The sequence below is a fragment of the Colossoma macropomum genome, unplaced genomic scaffold, assembly GCF_904425465.1.
Source record: "Colossoma macropomum unplaced genomic scaffold, Colossoma_macropomum, whole genome shotgun sequence".
NCBI lineage: Eukaryota > Metazoa > Chordata > Actinopteri > Characiformes > Serrasalmidae > Colossoma > Colossoma macropomum.
In genome coordinates this window covers 12,836,404-12,857,967 of record NW_023494800.1, presented here as the reverse complement: position 1 = coordinate 12,857,967, position 21,564 = coordinate 12,836,404, and the positions used below count along the sequence as shown (strand labels likewise).

Sequence of the window (21,564 nt, the reverse complement as noted above, 5' to 3'; positions counted from 1 at the left end):
GCCAAGAATTCAGTGTTGTTCTACGGAATGAATTGAACTGATGGAGCTGATTTTTCTCTGCTGTCTGGCTGAAAAGCAGGGAGGATATGCTGAATCTGTGTGAATGTTCTTCCATAGCTCCACCATCTAACCACTTTGCATCTGTATGGGCTGCAGACAGGGCATTTCAGGCCCAGACTGTCGTCACAGGACATCAGAGGACCCAGAGTGAGTTAGGCTACTTGTGGATAGCTCCCCACCTCCCCCCGGCCCTTGGGCACTAACTGGCTGCTAACTGCCAGCTCCATAACAGCTCTCTCCGGCCATGGCTGCATGCTTGATAGGATTAAGAGGGCCATCTCCCCATTGTCAAGGGCAGACAGTACCCAATACACAACCAGGCCACTCTGGAGGGGGTGGGGAACTGAACTAGAGACACTGCATTGCTCCCAAGCATACCTGATATGGGAGACTAAAGAGAAAAAAGATAAAGACAAACATGTCATAAAAGTTTAAGGGCAAACAACTATTAGCTTTAAGCTTACAGCAAAATACGTCTTGTAGTAGTGACCACTGGTAAACACTAGGGGGCAAAGTGCATTCAGTTTTCAAAAATAAACAAAAAATCTGTCAGCATAATATCCTTAGCATAGGAGACAATCTTACAGTGTCTTTGTATTGATATTAGGTTGCTCTGATTAGAAATGAGGGATTCCAGTGATGACAAGTGATTCCAACATGATGAGACATGTCTGTTCACATCCCTCCTCACCCCCTAGTGACATAAAAATATAGACTAGTCCTTTAAGCCATCCTTTTGGAGATCTTTTCAGGTTCCCTTTAACCCCCCCCCCACCTCCTGCTCTACCCTTAAACAACTACAGACGTTGACCCCCATTGCTAATACAGCACTTCAAAGTCTGCTAATAGGCCCCCCACTCCCTCTCACTTTTGCCAAGCTGACCCTGCCCACGTCAGCCCCAGGCCACACCCACTCAGTGAATGTCTTTAAACTCAAGGTTACGCCAAGCCTATGGCCTGTCATTGCTTTAGATGCTGACCAAACTTCTACACCTCCTGGAATCTTCTGCATTGTTTTAAGGCTTTTGGTTTGCTGATCCACAGATTTGTTTTACCACTGCCAATATTAACTCACATCGAAGGGTAGAATTAACCCTACCTGAAGAATGCAGCACATTACTGGTGAGTACCTTTCTGGAACACAATCCTCATTTTATTTTAACAAGAAACAGATATAGATATAAACTCTGGAGTTGACTCATTGGTGGTTTACAATGCTATGTCAGTACTGACCATGTTATCTAATATCAGTATTTTTTCTTTTAAATTATCTAGACTTAAAGCATTTATCTACAGTGAGTCCATCATCCTCCATGGCTCGTGCAGCTGACCCCTATCAGCACGGAAACATTAGGATGAACCTGGAGTACTCAGAGCTCTGGAAATCCTTTCATGAGATTGGGACTGAGATGGTCATAACCAAATCTGGCAGGTAATGATGTTAATCAGCAGTCAAATTAAATATCACAAGAAAAAAACGCCATATTACAAAGTGTACTTCTAAAGATCACAGATGTCTTAGGTGTGAGCTTTTCTCAGCTATGTGTAGCCATTTTAATAGGGCAACTGCTCAAAACACTTAATGAGTTAATGTGACTGTATCAGTTCACAAACCTGTTGAGACCCTCATGTCCACACTTTACTTAATGTTTCTGATATCTTTCTATACAATATAGGAGGATGTTTCCATACTGCAACGTCAGTGTGTCTGGACTAGTACCCTATGCTAAGTATGTCATCATGGTGGACATGGTGCCGGTGGACAGTTCTAGGTACAAGGTAAGCAAAAAGCAGTGAAAGGTTAATCATTGCTGCAATTACAAGGTCATCAGATGCCTCCAAACCTGCAGTTTTGCACGTAGGCTTGGAAATTTTGAAATAAACAAGCTAAGGTAGAAACTTTGGCTTTAACCAAACAGGAACTAAAGCCCCCAGACCTATTCCAGAGTACAGACGGCAGTCCTCCTGTGGAGTGGCAATCAGGGCAGACAATGAATATCAAAGGCTATTATCACTTCCTGTTTTTCTTCCCTCAGTTAGGGGTCCAATCAAGTCCAATTCCCCTCCACTCCTCTTAATGCCTTCCAGTAGAGCAATCAAAGTCTATATAGGGCAATCAACTTACTTTACATGAGGTGACCCTCCCATTCCCAGACGTTTGGCCATATGTCTGTTAAGCTCTCACTTTTTCACAGGTAGGCACTTAGAGCAGAAAGGGTAAAAAATACTTATTATGAAGCTTGTGGATTGCAAGTAGGCCTACTTAAGTGTCCAAGTGTATAATAAATCAAAATTATTTGAGTACAAAAGTGCATTTGTTAATGTTAGTATTTCTTTACCTGCAGTGGAATAATGAGCAGTGGGAGGTGGCAGGGAAAGCAGAGCCACAGCCCCCCTGCAGGACATATGTCCACCCAGATTCTCCTGCTTTGGGCAGCCATTGGATGAAGCAGTCCATTTCCTTTCTCAAGCTGAAGCTCACCAACAACCCATTGGACCAGAGAGGCCATGTAAGAACACAACTTTATAACAACATTAGAGGAATAATCCAGTATTTTCCCACTTAATCTGTGTTAATCTCTTAGCCTCTTAATCTCTAATCTCATCTGTTGTATGATTATTGTATAGTCAACAACAATATGGATAATACCTTCAATGTGCAAAAGTATAAAAAACCTGAATCAAAACATTGCTACCCAACGGACAATGAATATGCTGCAACTTCTATTATGGGTGCTATTATGATACATTCTTTAAAAAGATGGTTCTTCAAGGGTTTTTCGGTAAAGAAACGTTCTATACAGAACCATGAACACTTAAACAACCTTTTGCTTGATTACAGGGTTCTTTGCATCATGAAAGGGTTGTTCAGATTGATATTTTCTTTTTGAAAAAGGGTTCTATATTGCACCAAAAAGGTTTTTTTTTTATTATTACAAACTCATATCATAACAATAGCAGAACCCTTTTCAAAAAGGTTCGATATAGAACCATCTACAGCACATTCTCCATCAATCTAAACAACACTTTCATGAAAGAACCTTTTAATCATGCAAAGGTTTCTTTGAGTCTTCATGGATCTGTATAGAACCATTCTCTTTACTAAAGAACCCTTGAAGAACTTTATTTTAAGCTTGTATGTCAATTTGATTGTCTTTGGTAATCAAATATCTGCTACAGATTCAGCAGTTAGATATTAGGTTGATTAGTTAGATTCTAGTGTTAAATTCGATCTATAAACTGTATATAGAATGTATTTGTCTGACTTAATTTCACCCTCTCTAGATCATTCTGCATTCTATGCATCGCTACCAACCTCGCTTCCACGTGGTGCAGGCTGATGACCTTTACAGCGTGCGATGGAGTGTCTTCCAGACATTCACATTCCCCGAAACTACCTTCACTGCAGTCACGGTCTACCAGAACAGCAAGGTCAGTTCCCTCAGTAATATACAGACATAAATACCTCCCTGCTGAGAAAAACAATAACCTAAACTGATTTTCATTTCACTTCCACAGATTACAAAGCTGAAAATAGACCACAACCCCTTTGCAAAGGGCTTCAGAGAAGAGGGAACCCATGGCAAAAGGTAAGGAGAAAGGTCATAGATGCCATAAATGTCAATAATAACAAAGATTTCATCTTAAGGATAAAATGTAAAATATATTTTTTAATCCGCTTGAAGGCACAGAGCACAGAAGAGTCAAATTTGTCCGGAGAGTTCAGCTAAGAAATTGAAGACTTCAGACAAGGAGCCAGAATTTACATGCTTTTCAGGTAAGGGCCTTATGTCTGCAAAAAAACATCAATAGTTCCATGCGATTTGAAGAAAACTGGAGAAGAACTGAGTGATGTTAATTCATATCCATTTCTTCCACGCAAACAGATTTGCCTAGGCTGCCATATGACCCTCATAGAGAGGAGTCAGAAGGTTTGCTACTCTCCAAAGAGGTCCCCATGGCCCAGGATGAGCACATGTCTCCTTGGGGAGGGGAACAGGATCCTGCTCACAGTCTGCACGGTGAAGGAGCAATGGACTACAGCAACTCTGAGCAGCTAGTCCCAGGACAGGCCAGTTACCAACCTCACCGGTATGTCCACTATTATCAAACAGTAACTTCACATTCTTTGAGTACATTACATATATTACAAACTTCAGGATAATTAAATTGCTAAAATGTAAACAGCGTCATCCAGAGTGGTTTAATGTGGAATGGTTTATTGTAGAGAAAGCAACTGTGATTTTCTTTACAATGGTGGTGATAGGAACCAGAGGTCACAGTGTGATGTAGCTTCAGATACTTCAGTCATCTGGTTCCTTTCACCACTCTTGTGAATAATTCTGACTCAGATTGGCAGAACGGCACATTTCACAGCAAATTACTTTGAATGAACAACAATTAACAATTGAATTTAATTTATACTGGTCCACACATTCGCCCTATTCCAGATTAAGAACTGAATATCTAGTACGGGTGTGCTGGGATACAGTAAAACAGTGGACCCTCTGAAGGGCCCTGAGGATTGAATTGGCAACCACTGAGATCATAAAAAGCTGAACCATTTTAGAAATATATTTATTGCATTTCAGAGAAATGCAAAGACTTTTTTGTCTTCATCACCTCATCATATTTATGTTTTCCACACAGCATCCATGAGTTCGAGAGAATGCCTTCACCCTCCCCTTGCATAGATGGCCAAGTTGACCACCATAGTTTCGAGTCAAGATCCACCGACATGGCCACTGTCCCTGAGCAAGAGGTCTCTAGACCCCTGCCCACCATGAACATGGGCCCCACACAGTGCAGAGCTCTGGACTTCTCCATGACCCACAACATCCCTGCTTGCTCAAAAAGCAGGCCAGGCATTAGCAGTCATCCACTATATGGCCATTACAACACAGAGCAACCTTTAGGCCACTGGAGTGGTGCTCTACCCGGGCAGTACTCAAGCCCTGCTTACCCTCATCCACACCATCTCATGTCAGAACACAGCCTGCATCCCTCTGGATATCACCATGGCAATGTGGCTGAGTGGAGTCAGTACTCTCTCTTCCCCTACTCCTGCTGAGCAGAAGCACTGGAACAAAAAGACAATCAGTAACTAGACTGAGACCAAACCAATAGAAAAGAGCCAGATATGAAAAAGACTTTCTTTTTTTTATTTCTGTTATTGCTCCATTCTTCTCTTGCATCATCTGAAAACATAAGAGGACAAGGCAAAAAGAAACTTTTTTTCCCTTTTTCTCTTATGTCTGAAGACACCGATGACAGAGATACAATGTGAAGGACTAGTTTGAATGGACAATAGCAGACTTTGCCAAGGCAAACCACATAACGTGGCTGTATATGTGTGTGAAAAAGAGATTTAAAATGAGCCCAGATGTGCTTATCTTGTACATGTAAAATTAGCTCATAGTGAAGAATTACTTGTTTCATTGTATCTGATTAGAAATGTTCTAATTGAATATTGCCCATTCAGAAGAAATAATGCAATACAATATTGAAATAACTCTGTAAGTGTATTTGACTGTCACACTGAAAAGGTCTTGGTCCATACACAAGTATTGGTTTACAACAAGAAAATATGGGGTGGTAGAAAAGGGTAAGCGTAAGCAAACAAGACCTCATTGCAGTCAATGTTGTGGTAATTAGGAGCTTGGTGTTAGATCCTAAATAAGAGCCACAATTATGACCTTCTCTTCGGTGCGTAATTGTTAGCTGTGGCCGGGACTTTTACTGAGGACGTGGCTGGATGGGTCTGGCCTACTGGTCATCATTTAAGCAGAGCTTATGTCAGCCCACCAAAAGCCACCCAGATAGTTGTAATAGGAATAGTGAGTACACTTTAGCTTGAAGGATTTACAAGCTTGTTACATTTTACATCTTCAAATCAACTTAAATTTTTTTATACAAAATTAAATTCCCTGCAGCATCTTGTGTGCAACATACTACTTTACTAAGGCATAGAACTAAGACATGATTGGAAGATACAGATCAAGCCCTGTACAGAGTACTGTGCAAAAGTCAGAGACCACCATTTATTTATTTAATTTCTAGTTAAACGGCCATTAAGTACAAGTTATTCATTTTTCGGCACCAGGAAAAAAGCAGGAACATTAAACAGAAGCGTCAAAACCTAAATAGCAGTTGTTCAGGAGTTATTGTGTCCAATCTTTGCCTTTATTACTGCTTCCATTCTTTTTTAGAAAATGCTTTTAGTTTTTAAAGAAATCTGCAAGGATAGTTTGTAAGTTGGTAGCATTTAATGCTTCAATACAAGTGATCCCAAACACATTCAGTGATGTTCAGGTCTGGGCTCTGGGGTGGACAGTCCACTGTTCTGAGAACATCAGCAGCTTCTTTGCTTGATCTGCAAATGTTTTTTGTTTGTTTCCTTTTCTCAGTAATAGCTTCATGACAGCTACCCCTCCTTATAAACCCATAGCTTGATTTTCTCTTAGCTTCTCTTAAGCTTTAAGTACTGTTGATCTGATGATTTTCTCTATATCTTTTAATCATTTTTTGAATTGCAGTTTAAGAAACCTGTTTTATTATTATATTTTACCTTTCCCTTCCTTATGCAAGAAGACTATTTTATATCTAATCCTCAGAAATGTGAAAAATTAATAATTTGTACTTAATGGTTTTCACTGGAAATGAAGGGTGGTGTCTGGCTCTGGCTTCCTAGGAGCAGCACTCGGAACAGTGAAAAATGACTTGGCATATCTTAACCCACTTCTTACCTCGACTCCTCATTTTGAGCAGAGATAGTGACGAAGACATACTGAGGTTGAGCGACACCCAGAGATGAGTGAGCTCTCTAGAGGCTGATTCATGGCCCTGCACTGCCCCAGATCCCACAGCGAGCAAGCAAGAACCATGCTAACACAGCACGGCATCATTACTACAGCAGACGGCGGCAGCATATGTCAATGTAAATGTTTAATCGCAAAGGCTTGTAAATGGGGCATGAAGGTTCAGTAAGGACATTTAGTCCATCTACTACTAAATGATTTCACCCACATACAGTGGTACATTCATATGACACAGCAACATTTACCATTAACATAGAGCCTACACATACACTTATTAGAATACCAATATTAATTTGTAGGATTGGGATTTAAAATAACACACACTCTGAAGAATTGGTAACACCATGCCCGGAAGCTTCTAGAGATTCAACTGAAGCATGCGCTGGACTGGATGTTCCAATTAAAATGCTCTTCAGACTGCACCTTGCTCAGATGTGGCACAAGTTCAGCTGTTCAGCTGACCAAAACTAATTGAACAGGCTAAATATATCCTCATTTCTCATAGAAGCAGACGCAGGAAGAAAGTGAGAGACAGTTAACTGTTGTCTATGGGATTAAAAGGGAATTTTTATATAATTAAATAGTTAAGATGTAAACACAGTCACTCAGAGTGATTTGATATGAATTGTTCCATTCTAGAGAAGCCCACAAAGAGTTGTTCACAGTGATGGTGATAGGAACCAGATGTCTGAGGAGTTTAATGCCCCTGAAAGCTGCCTTACAGAAAGTTATTACATGTTAGGCGGATAGATATATGCTGCTTGATATCTGACACATTGTCTTATGATAGTTCTGTGATGATTGCCTGATGGGAGACATTGTTTTACAAAAGTTTTAAGCTTAATACATTTTTTAAAATCCATTGCAGGCAGAGAGGTGCATGTGGTACCACTATATTACCATTACCAACATTAGATTCCATTACAAACATAAAAATTCAGAAGGCATGTGTAGGTTCACTGGTCATTTTGGATCATAAATAAAATGGCAGCATTTATATAGCTCTTATCACCACCACTGTACAGAAAGCTGAGTAGTTTCTTAGTTTCTTACAATGTTACAATGCATAATTTCACATCAAACCACTCTGAGTGACTGTTCACATCTCAGTGATTTTTATAATTCAGTAGTGTTTCCCTTCAAGAAAAGAAGCAGCGGGAATACAGGAATCTGAAGAACCTAGTATGCATACTTTTTTTCGAGTACATCCAATTTATTACTTTTTCATTTCAATCTTCATTATGAGGTCTAATCCATGGCAATAGAATGAGACACAGAGTCTGCTAGTAATAGGCTACAAAATGCCCTTTATTGACCCATGTAGTGATGCAATATGATGAAGGCCTTAACTAAGACTAAGGATAAAGCATTTACATTGATTCTACATAAAAATATAACAGAATGAGCAGAATTTTCAGAAATTATATGAGGAGAATAATGACTTATTTGGTCTAATGTAGATGGCAACGTACTAAACGGAGAGCGTTGAGAACAACCAAATAGAGCTCAATGAGTGCAAACTAGTGGGATTTTAAGGAAAAATTAACATAAAGCATGAATTCAGCACAACCATTTCAGAATTTGGTGATTCCTCCAGGGACGAAACAAAAAGAGCCCTGGTTGGATGTTACATAATCTGGACCATCATTGAATCAGGTACATTCTGTGTTGGATTGTGTTAATGGGAACTAAACTCCTAGTGTAACTGTTTAAAAGCATGAGAAGAGTAATCTGATTTGCCGAGAAGATCCTAATTAATGACCACCCCCTCCTGTTTCTATTCTACTTCACTCTATCCTTTTGCTTATGTGCTTTTGGAGTCACCATCTTCATGTTTAGACATGCACCAGCTATTGTGCAGGTCTTTGACATTGCCTGATGAAGACAGTGCCCTTACTGCGGCATTAAAAAAAAGTTATTGCTAGAGAAACAACAGCTAGTGACATCCAGAAAATGACGGGATGCTTGGTATAGCAGACTGTTTGAGGACTGTTTCTTCACCGCAGCTACTGGCCAACTTCAATCTTAAAATCAACACTTTCAACCAAGTACCCAGGTGTGAGTGGTGGGGGTGGTGAGGGGGTGCAGAACACATCCTAGCAGGCTGAATGCTGGTGCCATTAGACAAATGGGGTGAAATTACCCCAAACTGAGAATGGAGGTTGAGAGGAGGTGTGAAACAACCTGTTTACTTCAGATTTCCTTTTGATCAAGTTCAGTTCAATGCTTGACCTTCCCATTTGGACACGTACCTCACTGTCTCTACATAAAGCATGAGTGGATATGTGAGTTTAAACATTACTACGGCTAAGATTTGACTAAGATCAATCATCACGCTACAACTATAAGTAGAACTGTCAGAAGGACAAAATCCATGTGCCTCTAATACTTTGTTGACATTAACTTTGTTGCTTGCTTTAACCTAAGAGTATTGGCCTTTAAGAGCATTGTAAAAAGGCAGGAGTTTGAAACTGCTTAGTCTACGTCAAAGCACAATTTACCAATTAAAATAAGTGGAGATGCACCAATGGTAGCTCATTGTCGCCTAAATGTTCCGCTCTTACAATTAGTGCAAACTTCAGTTTAAAATATCAGTCAAATCCAAACATCTGTCCATGCATGAACAGCAATTATCTTCCATTATCAATATCATTGTGCATCTATAAAAATAAGATCACAGTATTAAACAGTGTTAGGCCCCATAAGCATATAAAATGCACAAAGCAGAAGTGCGCCTTGTATCTGGAATGCCATTATTTAGTCTTCGAGTGACACCCAGCTCAGAGCTTCTGAGAAAAACTTGTGGTGCATCAGTGTTGCTCACTTGTGGTGAGTAAATGAACAGCCAGTGTGAAACCATTGTGAAAAACAAACACCAGCACAACCTCTTTTAGTGTTGGGCAATAACACTCAGTGCATTTTGTATTATTTGTTTCTCTGCTCATTAACTGACTGTAGAGCTAATCAAATGTTTGATTTTCCCCAAATACATTATGTGCTGGAGTGTTACCAAGCATAGATGTCGTGCTAACACCTTTTCAGAAACATGAAACAGCAGCCCCTTGAACTTATTTACCCACTAAATCGAAAGACTGAAAAGGCTGAGTGACAATTGCGCAATTGCTATTATTTTTAGATTCTCTAATGCAGCGCACATCAGCCTGCAAGACACCAGCCACATTCACAGCCCCACAGTCGGATGCTGTCATGCTTATCTGCACCTGTTTGTGCAAATCATCCAAGCAACGAGACCATCTGCAGCCCATATGTCCTCGTCTCACCCATGTCATCACATTAACTAGCTTAACAATGCAGGCTTATATCTTCAATCAAAAAAAGAAGCTGAAATCACACCTTTGGGCAATACTAAATCTAAGCACATCTATTATAACTAATTAGAAAAATCTCTCCCATTTTAGGCAGCACATACTAAAAGGTGTCAATGAAATTGTGGTGATGTGTATTTTGCTCTGTCATTGTTACATATTGGTTTTGTTAGTTTGTTTGTGCGGGAGGTGGTTTGCCACAAAGGACAAACCTATTTGTCAAATGACTTCTTGTGTCCTCCAGAGGGCAGTGCACAGACCCTCCTATGTATATTCCCTTTCTGTCACCAGTTGCTACACAAAGTTCTCTGAAATAGTTGAGGCACACTGCCATGATCTGTCCATGCCAGCAGTGCAGGGAACACAAGCACTGCCTTGACTCCCAAACAGCTCCTCCTGAGAGCCCTCACAAATAGCTGTGGAAAAGAGGATCAGCACGGCACCATCCTCAGCACTGCTTTTCCAACTAGCTGGACCCACACATGTATTTTGAAAAGAACATGTACGCAGATGCCAAAACATTAAAGCTTACAGCTATATTCCCATTATCCTAAAGCCCAATATAAGCCACCATCTCCCACATACAACTAAACAACTACTAATACAATTTTAACAACAGCACGAAAAAGAAGCAAAGTCTCTCCTTGAGAAGTTCCTGTAGGTCATCGGCGCATAGGTTTCTTTTCTTAGCAACTTCATTAAGATACTCTAATTACTTCCTTTCTCCAGGGCACAGCCACCATCACAAGTGGTGCTAATAAAGATTCAGAGATTGAGTAACTGTCCTCTTGTTCCAGATCCAAAACTCTGTCCGCAGACAGACACACAGACTGCCTTCCACAGTGTTACATCTTAACATCTTGTGAGGATCAATGTGTCAATAAGACAATCAAAACATGCCTCTCTGACAATGACATTTGGATCTCTGTCTACATCCATAAGAAGTAGGAAACAGTCAATTAAGAGAAGTAAACGTAAATTTTATTTACTCGCTCTGTACATGATGGGTCATACCAGCAAGGGTGTTAACCATGGGAAATATTAACATGTAAATGGTATAAGAAAATAAAAAGGCACAAGTTTCCATTTTCAACTAATGAGACCATGTGGATACTTAATGAAAAACAATGGCACAGTAATACTGTTAATGTCATTAAAAAAGGAAACATTTTGAAAACTTAAATTATTTGAGCATTCTTGAAAAAACTGGGGTATTGCTTGATAACGATTAGCCTAAAACTGACGCCAGGAGAGAGAAACTATGAATAGGTTTATTTCACTGATGCAATTGGAAAATAAGTTCAACACTGAGAAGAAAACAAGATGACACAAAGCAGCATTAGACCTAAGAGGGAAGAAACCTCTTGGCCAGGAGGTCATGCACAGAGGCCACCAGCAGGCATTTTATCCCTTTTTAGAAAATCACCTTCGGTTAAAGATTTTACAACAGTTTATTTCAAACACACAGTAAATGCTCGATTCAACGGCTTGCTTAAAAAGAACAAAATCCAGGGCTGAATGCTGTTGTTACTACACTAAATTAAAAATTTTACAAATGAGAAAATTACATACTGTATGTTGACTATTGTTTAGCAGAGAACTGCTGATGTGCAATATCAGCTGATGACAAAGCAGGTGATATTAAATTCTTCTGACAGTGGGGAAAACAGTGGGGGCAAAAAGGCAAGGCAGAAAGCCAACACAAAACCCAATTCTCAAAGGGTGCATATACTACCTCATGATTGCTTGTGCGAATGTTCCTGCTTGCATGAAAGGCATAGATTAGGTGGCGATTTCATCATAATATTCCAAACCTACTCTCATGTCACCGAGTTATCGTGACTAGACTCTCAGCTAAGCCCTTCACCATTCTAAAGTTAAAGCCTCCAAGCCACAACCATTACATTACACTACACCTGATATTTACATATCTTGTGTTATTATGGCACAAATGAAAAGGCTACAACTGTAGACTAGTTCCACATACTCTACTTGTCAGGAAACAAAGGAGCACTGAAAGTCTGCAACTAGACTGCTTGACACACAAAGGTGAATGAAAAAGAATTAATATTTCACTCAAAGGAACCCGTCACTGCAAGACTCACACCTCTCACCGCTCAGAGCTGTTCATAAACCTGTTACTCTCTGCAGCAGGGACCAGTCAGTCTCACAAGCGTTCAGCTTTACAGAGGGGAAGGGTGTGTAAATTGGACCACACAAGTTAAGGGCTGGCAAAAGCTCGTGTACTCCAGAAGGTTTACTCGTCTGCTTCTCACTTTGAAGAATTTCTATTCCCTTTCTTTTTTAACAAAATGTATTCTCTCAAATATGTTTGGCTTGCAAACAGTCAAAGCTAGCTTTTCAATAAAAGGCAAGAAAGACTAGGCGTCACAGAGTGAGCCACAGCACTCACATCTCACCTTGGCACAGGGACAGATGGCCGACGGCATGGGACTAACAGGACATTTAGGGCAGACAAAAATACTGATTCGCCTGTAACCAGGGAAAGAGATTAAGAACTGTTTGAGTTTGGAGCTGTAAACAGTCAAAAGCCGCGCAAATGGTATGCTCGAGAGACACGCTGTGGCAGAGCCTCAAGCAGGCAAGCGCGATTCAGATGATGACGACGTGGGGCAGTCAGCAGGTTGAGAGAGCGCCGACAGAACAAGACCCAGGTCATTCACTCTCATCTGGGTTTTGGGAATCCAATATTTTCACATGGGTGAATGGGAACAAGCCTCTCCGGCCATTTACTTCGCCTTCCCACTGACCACTGATGTTCATCCGTGTCACTTTCACAATGTCGCCCACCTGCGGAAACAGGACAACAAAAATTAATTACTCAAAATTAGCTGTTTACATTACCATGTGCTTTCCATTCACCTGAAAGTTGTGGTCACTTATCAGCTACTGAGAGAAATCTTCACTACTTTCTAGAACATTTAAGAATGTACAGATAAATGGCATCCTCACAGAACAGCTCTCTCCTCACATCTCAATCAAGTAGAGACATAAACCACTCTGTAAGTATTAGCCAAATTATAACATGTTTACATTTTGGGATAAAGATCTAGGGACCTAAATTCTGTGGGACAATGTTCAGAAAATCTGCAACCCTTACAAAAAGTTACAATTACATTTGTACAATGTACAATTACAATTACATTTCAACACCAAACACATTTTTAAGTATTGTTTTTTGAATCAACACTCATGATGCCCATAACAGAAACACTTGCTGGGGAGACTCCTCACCCTGACGGCTGCCGATTCAAATATAAATCATATATAAAATAAACGTCATTACACACTGCACTCAAACATGACACACTCAAAACACATGGTATAACAGATAACCCAGAAGAGACTGTTTTCTTGAAGAAAACAGATCCAAAAATAGTTGCTCTAATTTCAAGCTTTCTGCTTTAGACCAGGACACATTGGAGTGCACACACTCAAGAGAAAAGAAAAATAATGCAAAAAAAAAATACGCAGGGCTGAAACTACACAAAACAGACTGAATTTCTGGATCTTAAATATTTGTATCTTTTAATAACTTTACCTGTCCAGGTTTAGACAACACAAACTATCACATAGACAGAGGTTTTCCTGTTTTATGACAAAGACCCTATAAGGTGATAACTACCAAACCCTCCTCAAAAAAGCCCCACATTTTTTTTTTTAAATCAGTGTGTCATCAGACAAACAGTCAGCCCTTTAGTAGGCAATGTACCTATTTAGTGCACCATTTCCAGACAACTCAGAAAACAGTCGTGGCATTTATCCCCTTGGCCTTTTCCCCTCGTTTTGTGGCACCTTGGCGCTGTCTGCCAAGAAACATCACTACAGCAGTAATTTGTCAAAAAAGACCAAGCAGTTTTGTTAAAATGCTTTGTAACAGAGTTATAATAAATAAGGATAAAAAGCTAAAATCAACAGGAGGCATTTCTTTATATCCACTACATTAGCAATAAAAATGGCAATATTAAACCAATGTTCTCAACAATGGCTCATGTGGTGCATGGCCTACTCGTACACAGGTGTGAGTGGGATAGGACAAAGATTGAGAAAATTTTGAATGAGGGCAGACAGGTGAACATAATCAAAGAATGAAAAAACTGAAAAAGGTTTTGAGGTCACCCGAGATTTATTTTAAGAAACTAGGTAATAACTGGTCACAGCAAATATGCTCCACAATATTCCACAAAATATTTTCTTTTTATATTTCTCAAAGGAAAGTATTTATCAAATTAGTTGAGTTGCATCATGTTAGACTACTTATGGCCAAAATCAAGTCCTAAGAGAAACACACACTTGTAGCTATGATTCATTTTTTAGCCACTTAATTCATCACTTCCTCATGTTGGTAGAAGCAGAAATCTGTCTTCTTTTTATTGACTGAACTGGAACAGGGGGAAGGGAGCTGGAACTTGCCAGGTAAGATGATAGCCAGGTAGAAAGAATGGAATCCCACTCGGCACTCCAACTAGTCCTGAACTTTTTTTTATAACAGCAAAGCATTATCTTCAGCATGATTCAAAATATTCCATGCTCTACGGGAGCTTTTCTTGCTTTTTTAGATAATTAGTTGAAATATCTATAATTTATGGGAAAAATTTAACAATATTCACAGAAACCAGAAGCAAAAACCATTCCTCCGTTTGTCGTTGTTTATGCTGATTGAAAAACATTATTTTTAGACTGATAGCCAGTGCTAGTGGTGCAGAGCATTAAAATGACTATCCAATCACTTGTACTCCAGCTCATATTCTGAGAAGTTAACTTTTCAATTAAACAGTACCCAAACCTAAAATCTATTTAGTATGCTGTAGTTTTGCTATGTAGCTATTACTTGAAACAGCCATATAAAAATATACATAAGTAGGAACAAAAGGCAGTGAGAGCAGAGATTAAGGAAGCAGAACAACCATCGATATGACTGGTCAAAAGGACTTTCCTGGATTGGTACATTAGCTTTACTGCATCATAATTAATTTGCATAAGGTTAAGAACTTCTCGGCTTGACACTGTCGCATAGCGCCTGCCCGTCACCAGTGTCAGATATGGCGCAGACTTCCTGAGAGATTTGTAGATTGCTAGCACAATACACAGACAGAAAAACCAAATGAAGATCACAAGAGGCTACTAGGTCAAATTCATAGGGTCGATATATAATAGGCCACATAACGACTGAGAGACTGGACAGTATGCTTCACTCTTTTTACGAGGACGCACTCATGTGGAATTGTGGGCTGATGCTGATATTTTATATTTTTCATGTGAATATCTGCCGATGCTGATGCATGAGCATTACGAAAATTGTAATGCTTTAATACTAATTAGCCTAGGTTAGCATTACAGAGAAACATAGCCTTTATTTCTTTATTTAAAATCAATAAAATGCAGATATTTAAACGCAGTGGTGTTGCTTTAACACTCTGCTCTTTCGCAGCATGATAAATAACTTATCTAAAAACCTGTCCAATGCAGCTTTTTCTTTTTAAAACAACCTTCTGCCAATATCAATATGATTCTGATCGTGCAACCCTACGCTTCTTTCATGGCATTACAATACGATTCAACAGAGCACAAAAAAAAAGAAAAGCATACATGGATCTCACAAACATATGCTATGTGTGGTGTGAGTTTTTAGACTTCATTCTTGTTGTGTGATACAATGTCTTGTCAAACCTTTATACAAAAACTTTCCCTAACATACAGAAGGCATAAGTTCAATTAGTGTTTCTAGTTGAGAATCTAAATATTGCCAGACAGTGACCCGTGGGCAGGCAACCACAATCAATCTTGGCTCAACTGACAATATCTTGGGATCAAAATCATTTTCCCTTTCAGCTAAAAAACTCCTGAGCCACCAACAAAAACAAACAAACAAAAGAAAAAAAACACTGTTCAACACATCACTGCACCTTCTACACTCTCATCAGGAGGGCCAAACTGAGACTAGTCCCCAAGACTTGTATGATTATGAACATTCATGTTTCCTTTAAGTAGTGTAGTAAAAACCTGTGGAGATTTTATACACAGGGAAAAGCAGCAAGACACTGTGCAATGCTATGGTCAACATTCAGCTTCTACTGGTATGTCACATTCAGACATTAGAGTCTCAGATCCTGTTGCCTGTTAAAAATAACACTTCAACTTCCCCTTAGGTAATAATCACTTCTAGAGGACAGCATGAGAACGGAAAAGCTGAAATACACCTTCAATTATGACTACAACCTGTGATACTCTGAAATCATGTTATTTGTAGGGAATAATGGATAAAGGACCTACCTCTAGTGCTAAGGCGGTCTTGTCATAAGCACAGGGCACTCGTTTCTGGATGGCTCTGGCCATAATGGGCCCATTCTGCATGGAGGGCAGTGGGTTGATGACAGCACCAGGTGTACCAGAGGGTAAAGGAGATGGTGTTTGAGGCTGAGCATAGGCATGTGCAGGCTCGGGGATACCGTAGCTGTTAGAGTTGCGGGCACCATGGCCTGGCTGCCCAGGATGGGGCGATGGCCTTACCAGCTTTTCAACATAGGGTACAGGGATCATACCAACACGCCCTTCCCTGTTCTTGGCACTCCACCACTGCTCCTCAGGCTTGTCCAGGATAATCAGGATCTCACCCTTCTTGAAAGGAAGGTCCTCTGCATCACTGCCAGTGAAGTCATAAAGAGTCCGCACATACTCCGAATTCTCATCTCCAGGTCCACCGATTGTCTGTATAGGACCTGTGCTGGGGTACCTGTTGAAACATAAAATCAAGCTGACAAACATAGATAGGCACAAAGCTAAAATGTCATTTAACCTTATTCATTCCATGCGTAGAGGTGGTGCATCAGTATCAATTAGAAATTTAACGGCATAACGTATCGTATCGCAAAAAAGATCATTTTGTATTGTTGTATCGTGATCTGCATGTTAAAGCTTGTGGCTGATATGTTACCTTGGGGTAACATATTAGCTTGTGGTTTCAGAATTAGATTGGAAAACTAAGACAGCTTTTGTTTCAAATATATACTTTTCTAATGACGCATGCTCTAATAAACTAAAACATTAACATAATTTGCCACATTTCCAGCCAGTCTTAGTCAAATCAATCAAATCAAGACACCACTGTATCGTTGCAAAGTGAACTATGAATTTTGTGAATCGTTATGCCCTGATTATGGGTATTTGTATCAGGTCAATATCAGGGGAAATAAAAAGAATGAATCGAATCCGTTACTTTGGCAAATGAATCCTGAAATGCCATACTGTCACACTGTGTAATGTGATGCTGTTTCTTCCTGTGGGGTTATAGAGCGTTTGAGACTGATAGCCTACTTTTAGGTGCTCATCTTAAGAGATTCAATTAAAAATAGACACTTTTTGGGCTTGGTGGATTTTAAAGGAAAAATATATGATGAATATCAATATCGGCCAATACTCGAGTCTTAAATATCAACGCTGGAAAAGAAAATGCGGTATCATGCCATTTCATGGAATTGTGAAATTACTGATTCCATGCTGCACTTTTTATTGCCACTTCCTAAAAAAAAAAAGATTAATACTGTATGTGTATTTAGAAATGATAAGTGTAACACAACTGAGTAGTGCCACTAAAAAAATATACAGAATACATTATAAAGTTTCTTATCTTCAGTCTGAATATTGCACTACAGCCAATACAACGTATTCCTTTGGTGATGTATTGCAGTTTACCTCCAAGACTGCATTAACCAGGTCACTGGTGAATGAAAAGCCCATCTGAGGCCAAAAATATGCATCTAGATAACAGCAATTGCTGTACTGTGCTTTATGAGCATACTGGGCAATCTAAAGGGTTCCTGATGAAATTTCCATTGTGCTCTGCTTAATTAACACATGTAAATAACAAAAAACAAAAAAAAACACAAAGACCCGCCTTTAAATCATGCCACATGCAAATATGACGTGTTCAGCTGCATCTTACAATGAGTTGACAGGTAATCACGTTTTTGTCTATAAAGGGCAGCACCAATTTATGCAATGGTAAAGGAATCCACTGTCAAGTGCAAACGTGTTCCTATGAGGGCTCTATGAGTGAAAAATAGGTCATAATGTCCACCTCTGCTGTAAGTCTGAGAACAGAAATTTCCAGTTATTTTCACTGAAAACCTAAGAGAAAGAAACAGAAAACGTCACGGTTACAGTGGGCTAGCGTAACGTGCTTACCTTGGTGCAGGCTCTATCAAGGTAGTTGTGTCCAGGTAATGTATTTTGTAGAACTCCAAAAGCGCGGGCAGATGTTCAAATTCTTGGTCGCCTATCTTGAACCTCTTGCTAGGCAAAGAGTTGATGATATAGTGGGAGACTTTGGAATTCTCGGACACCGACAGCACGTAGTCACCAGGACAGGTGGACGAATCGCGAACCAAAAACATGCCATGTCTTTGTCCCTGTAACCTACTCTGCGTCTCCTGCCTTGAAAGAGACCCGAAATACCAACTGTTTCGGTCCGATGAATCGAACCGCGCCGACGACATGTCTGTTGTGAAATAAATAGACTCGAAGCAACAAAAAAGAGGTAACGTGTATATATATATATATATATATAATTAAACAATAAATTAATCCTACACCGTATCGAAAAGGTAACGAAAGCCTATAAACTGTGAATATGACCTAACGTTAATAGCTCGGACACTGAAGAGACAGCACAAGCTGAAGCGCAACCTGATGGTTCACAGACAGGCTGCGACTGGCATGAACCAACTTTGTTGCATTACCATCGCTGTGTTTTTGACGCCGACAAAGGCAATAGTTGTACGTTTCGCTTTGGTTAAAAATCAAAAAACAGCCGAACCGTTAGTGACACAAATCAAGAGAATACCCATTAAAGTTCCCCTTTTTCCGTTCCCTCTTCCGCGAAAGTAGCAGCTAGCTAGCTAGTTAATGAAACAATATTAGCTAGCTAGCTGTCTCAGCCACTGTCACTTCACGAAAGAGAAAAGGTCGCCATAATATTTGAATAAAAGCCAGTCTACATCACGGTACCGAGCGATACAAGGCAGACGCTTCCATTTATTAAGTCCTTGCGGAAATTTCACGAAAAAAGGCACAAAAGAGCGGTTTGTTACGCTTCTGCTCCGGCTAACGCGGCTAATCAAGACTCCCGACAGACTTCAGTAACGTTAGCTAGCTGTAACAAAAATGGCGGCCTGCAACACGTCTTCACACATACACACAAATGAATTCACAAGTTAAGTAGCTATTTCCTTAAAATATCAAAAAGTTTTCCACCGTGAAAGTATCACCCGCTGCGTACGCGCGTCTTTGACCCCGAAAAAGCGACCTAAGCACGGCCTTCTCCGCTGAATTTTGTTTCTCCGAGTTAGTATCAGGCGGCTTCAGCCTTCTCGTCTACCCACTAGATAGTGAGGTTGAGAAATGGCGACTAGAGGGCGGGTCTGCTCGCTCGCTCGCTCGCTCGCTCCCTCTCTGCTGCTGCTGCTGCTGCTGCTTCAAAACGAGGAAAATAGGCGTGTGAGGCGCGGCATTCCTCCCTAAATCACCATGCTGTAGTTGTGGCGATGGTGACTGACATCCCTGATAAACTGTTACGAATTACAGTAAATACACATGGTGGAGATTCAGGCCTAGACCCAACTTTAAAGCCTGTAACGCTTAAACTGCCACCAACAGTGTTACTCTACTGCGCTGGTTTAGGTTAACAAGGTTTTAAAAATCAGGGCATCAAGTTCAATATGGCTTTATGTCTACCCAGTTTTAATACGTAAAGTGGGCCCAAAAAAGCATTGCACCCAGAAACTTAAATAAACTGCTATATACATCAACCGAATATAACATTATCATGAGTTTTCACAAGTTTTTCATTCTCAGCACCACAAGAAAATGTTCTACAGTAATAATGTAAGATCTCTCCAGTGCTGCATGATGCATCTATTATGATCTAGTATATTTTCACCTATGTTCCTGTAGTATAGGCTATTTTTTTCACGAGGAATGATAAAATTGCTTAAAAATAAATCTTTAACATTCTTACTCTTATTATTATTGTTGTTACTTCGTTATTATTATTTTCTGAAAAGATGTGTGAATTATTACCCTTGAGCACTCGTGTCCTCTCACCCATAGGTTTTCATCAAGACTGCAGTGTGAAAGTAAGCAAGTAAGCAACCAAGCATTAATGAAGCACACTGTGGTAACACAGGTACACAGATGGGTGACAAATGAAAGAAAACAACCTTAATAAAATGGCTTAGTTAGGTGTTGAACCACTATAGGAGCCAGAGCAGCTTCAATGTGCTTTGGCATAGATTCTAAAAGTCCCTGGAACTACTGGAGTGATGGAACATCTTTCTTCTACATGATGTTCCCTCAGTGGGTGTTTTGATGATGGTGGTGGGGAGAGCTGACTAACATTTTGGTCAAAAATCTTCCATAAGTGTTCAGTTGGACCAAGATCTGGTGACTGCAAAGGCTGTTGGATTAGATTTACATCATATTCATGCTTATCAAACCATTCAGTCATGTTCACCAGACATGCACCCGCCCACTTGTGGAGAATATGGCGAAAAATGACTCATCTGACCAAATCACTTTACTCATCTCTGTAGGCCAGTGCTGATGGTTTTTACACCACTATATGTGCATTCATCTTTGTAATAAGGAGATTGCACTCAACACTGCTGTGATATCTGCTCTTGCTGACACAGTCTGATCACTTGCTGCATCACACTAATGCTCACAGAATGTGTTTTCAACCACAATTTCCAGCCCTATTTAGTGATGCCTTTTCAATAGATCTAAATGCAGATGTCACTTTAGTCACTGTTCCTGTTGAAACATTAGCCAGCTGAGCCGTTTTTGTGAATGAAGTCAATTTGAGCTTTTGTTGTTGCCACCTCAACCTAAAAACAAGGTTAATTGGACCTGCTCAACATTTTACATACACCATAGAACACAATGGCTAGTATGCTAATTGCTTAAATGTATCATGCAGTGCACCTGCAAGCATCTGCACTCCTTATGTTTCTATACTCAATTATTCAGGTTTTTTCTTCATCACTTGTCTGCACATAAATTCAAAAATACATTTTTAAACTACATTAACTAATTTCCCACTGTGGATAAAGCTAGAAGATTATGCTCTAAAATGTCAATAAAACAATTTAATAATACAGTGCATAATAACAACAACAACACTAATAATAATAATAAGAAGAAGAAGAAAAAGAGTTTTAAAATAAACCAATTTGTTTCTTTCAAATGTTTATTTTCTTTCTTTTGATATAATTAACACCTAGTAGAGACAAAATATTGAAGCCTTCATTCTCTTTTTTGGCACAAAGAAAGATAATAAAATA

General features: G+C 39.7%; 2 protein-coding genes across 2 annotated transcripts; one reads left to right on the top strand and one right to left on the bottom strand.

Annotated features, from left to right (window-relative positions):
* The first annotated feature begins 1,083 nt into the window (after positions 1 to 1,083).
* On the top strand, positions 1,084 to 5,575 carry LOC118820089 (T-box-containing protein TBX6L-like). The gene is made up of 9 exons (XM_036588218.1): positions 1,084 to 1,182; positions 1,336 to 1,492; positions 1,737 to 1,839; positions 2,406 to 2,570; positions 3,346 to 3,492; positions 3,580 to 3,650; positions 3,747 to 3,838; positions 3,948 to 4,152; positions 4,711 to 5,575. The coding sequence occupies exons 1-9, from the start codon at positions 1,167 to 1,169 to the stop codon at positions 5,129 to 5,131; spliced, it is 1,377 nt and encodes a 458-aa protein (XP_036444111.1). The 5' UTR covers positions 1,084 to 1,166; the 3' UTR covers positions 5,132 to 5,575.
* A 5,588-nt stretch (positions 5,576 to 11,163) lies between these two features.
* crkl (v-crk avian sarcoma virus CT10 oncogene homolog-like) lies at positions 11,164 to 19,643 on the bottom strand. Its single transcript, XM_036587891.1, has 3 exons — positions 18,410 to 19,643; positions 16,499 to 16,958; positions 11,164 to 13,015 (listed from the first exon to the last, which is right to left on the bottom strand). The coding sequence occupies exons 1-3, from the start codon at positions 18,718 to 18,720 to the stop codon at positions 12,881 to 12,883; spliced, it is 906 nt and encodes a 301-aa protein (XP_036443784.1). The 5' UTR covers positions 18,721 to 19,643; the 3' UTR covers positions 11,164 to 12,880.
* Between the last annotated feature and the right edge of the window lie 1,921 nt (positions 19,644 to 21,564).

What these genes read in the sequence shown, in the direction of transcription:
- crkl (XM_036587891.1), bottom strand. Translation starts at nt 18,720, where the DNA reads ATGTCGTCGGCGCGGTTCGATTCATCGGACCGAAACAGTTGGTATTTC. An exon ending in TTGATAGAGCCTGCACCAAG is followed by an intron (nt 16,959 to 18,409) that starts GTAAGCACGTTA and finishes ATGTTTCAACAG; the next exon opens with GTACCCCAGCACAGGTCCTA. An exon ending in AGACCGCCTTAGCACTAGAG is followed by an intron (nt 13,016 to 16,498) that starts GTAGGTCCTTTA and finishes CTGTTTCCGCAG; the next exon opens with GTGGGCGACATTGTGAAAGT.
- LOC118820089 (XM_036588218.1), top strand. An exon ending in CATTGGACCAGAGAGGCCAT is followed by an intron (nt 2,571 to 3,345) that starts GTAAGAACACAA and finishes CACCCTCTCTAG; the next exon opens with ATCATTCTGCATTCTATGCA. An exon ending in GAGGGAACCCATGGCAAAAG is followed by an intron (nt 3,651 to 3,746) that starts GTAAGGAGAAAG and finishes ATCCGCTTGAAG; the next exon opens with GCACAGAGCACAGAAGAGTC.